Here is a 10,391-nt window from a genome sequence, read left to right on the forward strand (position 1 = left end):
ATCATATCATCTGCAATAATGACAGTTTCACTTCCTCCTTTCCAATTTGGATCCTTTTTATTTTTTCTTCCTGTCTGATTGCTGTGGCTAACTCTTCCAGTACTATGTTAAATAAGAGAGGTGAAAGTGGGCATCCTTGTCTTGTTCCTGTTCTTAAGGAAAATGCTATTAATTTTTGCCCATTGAGTATGATGTTGGTTGTAGGTCTTTCATATATGGCCTTTATTATGTCGAGATATGATCCCTCTATTCCCAGATTGCTAAGGGTTTTTATCAGAAATTGGTGCTGGATTTTGTCAAATGCTTTTTCAGCGTCTATTGATATGATCATATGATTTTTATCTTTCATTTTTTAGGTGGTATATCACATTTATTGATTTGCGAATATTGTACCAGCCTTCCATCCCTGAGTCAGCCTTTATTTCCAGCTTTATTGAGATATAATTGACATATAACATTGTATAAATTTAAGATGTATAATGGAATAATTTTATATATGTGCACATTGCAATATAATTACTACAATAAGGTTAGTAAACACATTCATCACCTCACACCGTTACATTTTTTTTACATGTGTAATGAGAAGGTTTTTAAATTTTCTCAGGTAGCAACTTTCAAATATATAATACATAATTGTTAACTATAGTCACCGTACTGTATCTACATTCTTAGAACTTACTCATTTTTTAACTGGAATTTTGTATCCTTTGACCATCTTTACCCATTTCTCCACTCACAACCACCACTCTCCTGGCAAGCACCAATATGTTCTTTGTTTCCTTAAGTTTGAGTTTCTTAGATTTTACATAAAAGTAAAATTATACAGCATTTGTTTCTGTCGTATTTCCCTTAGTATAATGCCTTCAAGTTCCATCCACATTGTCACAAATGTCATTTTCTTTTTTGTGGCGGAATAATATTTCATTATATATATAATCACAGTTTCATTATATATACATATATATGTGTGGGTGGGTGTAAAATCAAATCTTATTTATACATTCAGCCATCAGTGGTCACTTAGGTTGTTTCTATGTCTTGGCTATTGTCTGTAATGTCACAGTGAATGTAGGGGTGCAGATATCACTTTGAGAGAGTGATTTCATTTACTTCAAATATATTACCAGAAGTGAAATTGCTGAATTATATGGTTCTTCTATTTTTAAACTTTTTAGGACCATCCACACTATTTACCATAGTGCTGTTACCAATTTACGTTTCCACCAACAGTGTACAAGGGTTTTGCTTTCTCCACATCCTCGTCAGCACTTATTACTGCTTAGCTTTTTGATAATAGCCATTCTAACGGGTGAGATGGTATTTCATTGTGGTTTTGATTTGCACTTATTTGATGATTAGTGATGTTGAGCAGCATTTCATGAACCTGTTGGCTATTTGAATATCTTTTTTGGAAAAATGTCTATTCAGTTATGTTGCACATTTTTTGTTTGGTTTTTGTTTTGTTTTTGCTATTGAGTTGTATGAGTTCCTTATACATCTTGGATATTAACCCCATAGTAGATATGTGATTTGCAAATGCTTTCTCCCTTTCTGTAGATTGTCTTTTCTTTCTGTTGATTGTTAATTTTGCTGTGCATAACTTTTTAGTTGGATGTAGCCCCTCTTGTTGATTTTTGCTTTTGTTGTTTGTGCTTTGTAAAATCATCACCAAGAACAATGTAAAGAAATTTTTCCCTATGTGTTCTCTAATTCACTTTGAGTGAATTTTTATTAATAGTGTAAGATAGAGGCCAAGTTTCATTCTTTTGTAAGTGACTGTCCAGTTTTCCTAGCACCATTTGTTGAAGAGACTATCTTTTCTCTATTGAATGTTCTTGGCTTCCTTGCACATGTGACTCATTCTAACATTTCCATTGGACAGTGCTGCTCTAGGAAACACACCTTACCTTTCATTTTCTTCAATTTTTAGCCAGCTATATGGAGAGTATCTGGTCAAGTATCATCAAGTCATAGAAAATGGCTGAAGTTTGATGAAATTGCAGTGACTTCTTCCCTGAATTAGCAATTTTAGGAACTCTGCCCACTGACCAGAAACACCTGCATCGAACTATTTCATGTGTAAAAGTTTTCTATATTACACAACTAATATTGGGATGGTGTTTGTAAAATAAGTTAGCATACACTGATAATTCAAGTAGCATGGGAAAGAGTTGAGCAAGGTAAAGAGGATCTGGGACATTGAAGTAGGTACTTCAAATGAGGTCCTTATGGTAGACCTCATCATGAATATAAGGAACAGAGAAATTAAGATTGTGAAAAAGAATATTCAATAAGAAGGAATACAAATGCAAAGTTCTGGAAGTTGGAAAACATTTTGCTTGTTCAAGGAGCACCAACAATGCCAGTGTGAAAGGAGCACAGTTAAATGATAGGCTGAACCATTTGGAATTGCTGATATTCAACTTATCGTGGCCTATGAACCCAGAAGTTTTATATACTTCAATTTTGTACACAAGAACAATAGAGATGTGAGAAAAATAACAGAGTAGGGGCAGAGGAAATGTACAGTCTTGTAAGAAACTAGGTATTTTGGCTTTTCCTTTCATTGAAATGGGGAACCATTGTAGAATTTTATTGATACCTGAGATTACACTATAAAGGAACACATGTACAAGCAATAAGTCTAGTAAAGATGCCTTTGCAATAAACTGGTTACAGAATGGGGATGGTTCAAATTAGGGTGGTAGTAGTGAAAATGTTTATGTATTTATTTATTTATTTATTTTAATCCTCACCCGAGGACATTTTTCCTTTTTTGTTCAGATAGAGTGGGATGAAGAGAAAGAGAGAGAGAGAGAGAGAGAGAGAGAGAGAGAGAGATCAACATGAAAGGGACACATTGAGTGGTTGCCACCCACACGACCCAACCAGGGCCAAGGACAAACTGCCCTTAGCGGGAACCAAACCTGGGTCTCTCAGGACCGCAGGCCGATGCTCTAACCGCTGAGCCAAACTGGCCAGGGTAGTGAAAATGTTTAAAATGGTCATATTTGGGACAAATTTTGAAAGTAGGGCCAACATAATCATGACAAATTAGTTGGGGCCTGTGAGAAAGAATTACATTCAATTTATACCCTAAGCAAATGGAAAGATGGAGTTTCTAATTACTGTCGTGGGAAGGTAGGTCTGCAGGAGAAGTAGATTTTAGGGGAAATATAACACTCAGATTAGATGTGTTTACTTTGTTAGGCAGCCCCATGGAGTTGTCAAGTAGGTAACTGGATTTATAAGTCTGGAGTACAGAGAGAGTTCAGCTAAAAGATAAAAAAATGAGACTTTTCAACTTATAGATGGCATTTAGGGTCATAAGACTACATGAGATAACCACTGGAGTATAGATAGAGAAGATGTCTACAAACTGAGCCCTGGGACACAGCAACATTAAGAGATGGGAACAATAAGGAAGAATGAATAAAAAGAGAAAGAAGTAGCTAGTGAGTTACTAGAAAAACCTGGAGAATGTGGGATCTTGAGAGTCAAATAGAGAAGTTTTTCCAGGAAAATGGATGATCAAAGGCTGCTGATTGATTAAGTAAGAAGGAGAATAATAAATGAAAATTTGAGGTCATTGATGACCTTAATGGTAATTTTTATGGCATAATGGGAGAGTGGGCATGGGAACCAGACTAGAATTGGAATGGGTTTTAGAGAGACAATGGGAGGGAAAAAATTGAAGACAATGGATAGGCAATTCTTTCAATTATTTTTGCAAAGAGGAGTAGAAAAATAAAGTAGTAGCTGGAAGGGTAAGTGGAAACAGAAGAGGGCATTTTTGAGAAGAAAAAAGTAACAACATGTTCTTATGCTGATATAATCCATAACACAATGCTTGAAGCAAAAATAAACAAGTCGTATAAAACAGAAGCAACATAGCATAATTTATGCTTTAAAATTTTTACTAATAATACCATACTTCATCTAACTTAAGACAAAGTTTTTCACATATTTTGTAGATAAAAAGTTAGCATTCTACTATTTTCTTTGTTTTAGTTATATGCATGTATACACGAACAATGGACATGGACAACAAAGCTGGGGACAGGGTGGGGAGGGTGGGTGTGGGGGATATCAGTGGGAAAAAAGGAGAAACATCTGTAACAAAAATAAATTATTTAATTAAAAAATAAAATCAATAAAAAAATTTCTAAAAAACAAAATATTGAGTAGTTAAAGCAAGATTCAGAAAAATAACATACCTGTGATAAAATATATGTTTAGAATAAAGGTCAGCCAAGTTAGATTAAGAGAAATATCAGTTCTATTTCAGGCTTGTTAACAATATAAAAATCTAAAACATTTTATTAAATATTGCAAGAGTAGATTTATATAGTAAAAATAGAAGTTCTAGAAAATGTTGTTTAACTAAAGACATTATTGGTTACTTTACAACGTGTGGAGAAATCACATTCCTATAAATTGCACATATATATAACTGAGTTATAATGACCCGGTGCCATATTCTAGAAATGTCAGGTGTGAGTCATTAAAAATATTTTGTCCTAGGTATTTTATTCTTTTTGACACAATTGTGAATAAGATTGGTTTTCCTTTTCTGATAGTTTATTATTGATTTAACCAAGGATGTAAAAGGCCTGTACTCAGAAATTTATAAGACACCAAAAAAAGAAATTGAAAAAGATAAAAATAAATGGAAGTATGTACCATGTTCATGGATAGGAAGAATTAAAATCATTAAAATGTCCATACTACACTAAACAATCTACAGATTCAATGCAGTTCCTGTCAAGATACCAATGGTGTATTTCACAGAACTAGAACAAGTATCCAAAAAATTTATATGGAACCACAAAAGACCTAGAAGCAACAGCGATCTTGACAAAGAAGAAAAAAGTTGGAGGAATCATGCTACCTGATATCAAACTATACTCAAGGCCATAATAATCAAAAAAGCATAGTACTGGCATAAAAACAGACATATAGAACAATGGAACAGAATTGAGAGCTCAGAAATAAACCTACATCTTAATGATCAAGTAATATTTGACAAAGGAGGCAAAAACATACAATGGGTTAAAGATAGTCTATTCAATAGATGGTGTTGGGAAAATTGGACAGATACGTTAAAAAAAAAAATGAAACTAGACCACCCTCTTACACTACATACAAGAATATATGCAAAATGGATTTAAAACCCTAGAAGAAAACATAGGCAGTAAAATGTCAGACATTTCTTATAGCAAAATTTTTTCTCATATGTCTCCTCAGGCCAGGGAAACAAAAGAAAAAATAAACAAATGGGACTACATCAAACTAAAAAGTTTTTGCAGAGCAAAAGAAATCATCAACAAAATGAAAAGACAATCTGCAGAATGGAAGAACATATTCACTGATGATTTTGATAAGGTGCTAACATCCAAAATTTATAAAGAAGTCATAGAACTCAACAGCAAAAGAAATCAACAAACCAATTAAAAAATGGGCTAGGGACCTGAATAGACACTTCTCCAAAAAGGACATACAGATGGCCAATAGACACATGAAAAGGTGCTCAATGTCATTAATCATTAGATAAATGCAAATTAAAACCAAAATGAGATATCACTTCACACCTGTCAGAATGGCTATCATGAATAATTCAACAAGCAAGTATTGGCAAGGATGAGGAGAAAAGGGAACACTGGTGCACTTTTGGTGTGAATACAGATTGGTGCAGCCACTATGGAAAGCAGTATGAAGTTACCTTAAAAAATTAAAAATGGAACTGCCTTATGACCTAACAATTCCACCTCTGGAAATTTATCCAAAGAAACTTTAAACACTAATTCAAAAGAATATATGCACTCCCATGTTTATGGCAGCATTATTTACGATAGCCAAGATTTGGAAGCAGCCCAAGTGTCCATCAGTAGATAAGTGGATAACAAAGCTGTGGTACATTTATACAATGGAATACTACTCAGCCACAAAAAAAGAAGACAAATTTACCATTTGTGACAGCATGGATAGACTTGGAGAATATCATCCTAAGGGAAAAAAGCCCATCAGAGAAAGACAAGTATCATATGATTTTACTCATATGTGGAATTTAATAAACTGAACTGACAAGCAAAATAGAGACAGACTCATAGAGAGCAGGCATACAGCTCTGGTAGGGGGATATTGGCTGGGGAGCGGGGGAGAGGGGTGAGAAAGAGGGAGGTGGCATGGATGGATTGAACTAAAAAAGAGCTCCAGGACAAGGACAACAGTGTGGTGATTACAGTGGGGAGGCCAGTGGTGGATGTAGAAAAGGTTATGGGCATAAATGGTGATGAAAAAACAAACAAACTTAATTTAATTTGAAAAGCAAATAAATAAATGAAACACAAAAATGTTAAATAATTATTTTTTACCTAAAAGTATGAAGTAATTATCATTCATAATGCACATTAAAAAAAATAAATATGAGACAGAAAATGCATAGTATTTGTGTGTGCGTGTATGATGGTTGAATGCACAAAAAACAAATAATAAATATAAACATTAGAGAAGGAAAAGGGAATGGATCAGGGCTTGAGAATAATAGAGTATTACATTTTATTGCTAATATTTTATTTTAATTATACTTTAAAATGCTTCAATAAAAACAAGTAAAATTAAATTGTAATGGAGAGAAGTACTTATAATATTGCTTTATATACTGTATTTTCAAGATATCATAAAAATAATTTCACAAATAACATTTAACCCCTGATTTTGCAAAATGATCCCAGATTTCTAAGAAATTAGAAAAAAGGCAAAGGAAATAATGAGTGCTTATATTTTGCTGTGAGCTCTGGTGAATGAGAAATGGATTCAGGGTATATTATTTTCCTCAAGTGAATTTTCTGAATTTTACAGTGTCCACGTTGTGCATGCAATTCTTTTTTCGTTCGGCGAAAAAGAAAAAAAAAAAGGATCAAGAAAAAAATTAACCTTAAGAGGTAAAGTCTGGGAATGACCAGACAGTAAAAATTACCTAGAGATTGGGTCAAGATGGCAAAATGGGTATTAGTGCATTTCTCTTATCCTACCACAAATCCCTTTTAATGACAGGAGGAGAAGGTTTCGGTAACTCCACAAAAGCACGGAGGAAAGAAAGGATGAATTCCTAGAAGATGGAAAGCAGATGGGGCAGGGGCACTGAGGTGGGGGTGGGGAGGTTGGGGGCCCTGAACTGGAGAAAGGAATGCTAGATGGTTAGGGACGTTAGGGACGGGGGTTGTAGGCTACTCTGCTCCGGATTTTGGAAAGGGGCGGGTCCAGGAGCCAAGAAGCACTTCCCAAGCCCAGGGCAGAGGGGGACGTGAGAGTTGGGGGAGGTGAGCGCTCCTTGTTTAGCAGGAAGGGGAGGCCTCTCTCCTGGCAGGAAGCTGAGCTACGGAAAGAGGGAGGAGACTGCTGCTGCTGCAGTAGCGGCTGGTGGGATCCCGATGTGGCATTGGGACCTCCGCTGCCAACGGGGAGGCAGAGGGCTCGCGAGCACAGTGCTGGAGACACAGGGGACATCCTCCTCGCCTGCCCGGCCGCCCTCCTAGACGCGCTCCTCATCTACGGACCTCCTCCAACAAGCTCTTGTGAGCTCCCAGCTCAGCGCCTGCTGATCCACTTTCGTCACAGGCTCACAACGAAGGCAGCAGCGAGGTGTCCTCTACTTGGGCACGTGAAGCCCGCGATCCCCGGACGCGGGGAGGTGGGCACTGGACTAGAAAACTGGAGGATGGGGGTTGGCTTGTGTCACGCAGGACAATTTGAGATCGGTGCTGGGATGGGACACGTAAGAGACTGAGAAGAGTGACTTGGAGACTGGGGGCTGGAGGGGGGAAGCCGAAAAGCACCTGGATGGTGTACAAAGATAGCCAGAAAAGGAAATGGGTTTGTTGTGGGCACCCAGCGGGAAAATGGGAACGAACAGGAAGGAAATGAAGGAAAGAGAGGTGAACACCAGGCAGAAGGCATCATTATGTGAAGTAAGAGGCATGAAGTGCAGACTGCGATGGGCAAGGGACATGTGGACTACATTAGTTGAAATGGAGAGATGGGGTGGGGTCTAAGAAATGGTGAATAGTTGTGTTTGGCGTAGGGATTCTAGGATAGCAACAGATGATCAAACATTATGCAAAGGAGCCTGATCCCTGTTGCTGGGGCCTCAATCAAAACAACCACCACCTCTCTAAAACTCCAGCACAGCTAAAGGAGCCTGGAGGGAGGGCACTGCAGGCAAGCATCAAATAGTGTCTTGATAACCAGCATTCCTGCTGGACATATGTGATAATTTGGGCAGCAGTGTACCTGGTGCCCAGCGGCTTTGCGATAGAGAAAAAAAACAAAACAAAACAAATTAAAAAAAACACGCTATAATAAACTAAATGTTTCTTCCTAGCCTCTTTCCTCCCCCTGCAGGTATGAAGACCCCTCACAAACAGGTAGCTGCAGGGCAGGAAACCAAGGAAGCTGTCAATCGCCACACCAGATCTGCAAATATGAGGAAGATAAAAGCCTCTCAAAGGAAGCAGAGGGGCAGACCTTTGTCGCAGCCCTGCAGGAACATTGTGGGCTGCAGAATTTCACACGGATGGAAGGAAGGCAATGAGCCCATCACCCAGTGGAAAGGAACCGTTCTGGATCAGGTGCCTATAAATCCCTCCCTTTATCTGGTGAAATATGATGGAATTGACTGTGTCTATGGACTGGAACTTCACAGAGATGAAAGGATTTTAAAGCTTAAAATCCTTCCTGATAAGGTGCCATTTTCTCGAGTCAGAGATGTGCGCCTTGCGAATACCATAATTGGTAAAGCCGTAGAACATATTTTTGAGGGCGAGCATGGTTCTAAGGATGAATGGAGAGGGATGGTCTTAGCCCAAGCACCAATCATGAAAGCCTGGTTTTATATTACCTATGAGAAAGATCCTGTCTTGTACATGTACCAGCTTCTAGATGATTATAAAGAAGGAGACCTCCGTATCATGCCAGAGTCCAGTGAGTCTCCTCCAGCAGAGAGGGAGCCAGAAGGAGTTGTGGATGGCCTGATAGGCAAACATGTGGAATATACTAAAGAAGATGGCTCCAAAAGGACAGGCAAGGTCATTCACCAAGTCAAAGCCAAACCCTCTGTGTACTTCATCAAGTTTGATGATGATTTCCATATCTATGTCTATGATTTGGTAAAAAAGTCATAACTGTCAGGGTACAGTTTGCCACATTTGTGGAGGCAAATGTATGATTTGGAGACATACAAGAAATGTAACTTTTTAATGTATAGAAGCTTTAGATTCCTACCAACCAACATCATTGCCAGAATAACTGTTGAATTGTTCTAAAAAATACAAATGTGTATGGACATGACATGCTGTGTGTAAGGACTTAATCGTGGTGAAAAGATTGGGTGTGTTTGGTGGATGGGGCATGAGAGGAAGGGACAGCTGTAAATTCAGGCTGTGAATAAAGTTCAGGCTAGTACCATAATCAGTCATCTAAAAATGGAATAGGATTTAGCTGGCCTGGTCTAGGGAGGAGGGAGGAGAAGAAACTAGAGATGGGCTGTGGGGAGAGGGGAAAGGGTAGTTGACTGCTTAAGAAGAAGTGGGGAGGGGTCAGAAATGGAGCCGCTCCCTGGGAGAAGGATGTCTTAGGACAGTGGTTCTCAACCTTCCTAATGCCACGACCCTTTAATACAGTTCCTCATGTTGTGGTGACCCCCAACCATAAAATTATTTTTGTTGCTACTTCATAACTGTAATTTTGCTACTATTATGAATCACCATCGGAAATATGTGTTTTCCGATGGTCTTAGCTGACCCCTGTGAAAGGGTTGTTCAACCCCCCAAAGGGGTAGCAACCCACAGGTTGAGAACCGCTGCTTTAGGAGGTGTAGGCACCCAAATGGGAGGTGGTAAAGAATAAGAGAGGGAGAGGGAGATATTGGGGCTTAGAGTAAAACAGACAGAATAAATGGAGTAGAGAGGGGCACAAAGAAGCTTAGAAGAGGTCCAGAGCAATGGGGAGAAAGACAAAGTTGGCAGGGATTTGGGGAGAGGTTGAAGGATACACTAAGGGAGGGTCTATGCATATGTGAGGGGCCAAAGGTCCAGTGATACTGAGGAAAGAGGAATTCTAAGAAGAAAGCCTGACCAAAGGAGTGAAAATACATAAAAATAAATAAAAAAGAGGTGTATGGAGTGGGATCCATGGCACATGTGAAAGCCCATAAAAAAGTTGGACTTCTGAGAGTATCCACATCGCGGTCCCTGGCTATGTGCACCAAAGATGTGGCAACTGTCAAAGAAACCTCTAGGAAGTTACCTAGAAGGTTGTTTTGACAGGGATGACTCAAGGGTTAGTCAGTAGCCAATTTTACACTTAATACTTTTATTTCAGGGCATTCA

The 10,391-nt window shown here is 38.4% G+C and overlaps 1 protein-coding gene across 2 annotated transcripts; it reads left to right on the plus strand.

Annotated features, from left to right (window-relative positions):
• The first annotated feature begins 8,408 nt into the window (after positions 1–8,408).
• Positions 8,409–9,185, plus strand: LOC118636196 (spindlin-2). 2 transcript variants are annotated; one of them, XM_036271236.1, is made up of 2 exons: positions 8,409–8,633; positions 8,937–9,185. In XM_036271236.1, the coding sequence occupies exons 1-2, from the start codon at positions 8,409–8,411 to the stop codon at positions 9,183–9,185; spliced, it is 474 nt and encodes a 157-aa protein (XP_036127129.1). The 2 variants fall into 2 exon arrangements, with proteins under 2 accessions (XP_036127129.1, XP_036127128.1); XM_036271235.1 differs by having other exon boundaries at positions 8,409–9,185.
• Positions 9,186–10,391: the final 1,206 nt, after the last annotated feature.

This window comes from Molossus molossus, unplaced genomic scaffold (assembly GCF_014108415.1).
Source record: "Molossus molossus isolate mMolMol1 unplaced genomic scaffold, mMolMol1.p scaffold_m16_p_2, whole genome shotgun sequence".
Taxonomy (NCBI): Eukaryota; Metazoa; Chordata; class Mammalia; order Chiroptera; family Molossidae; genus Molossus; species Molossus molossus.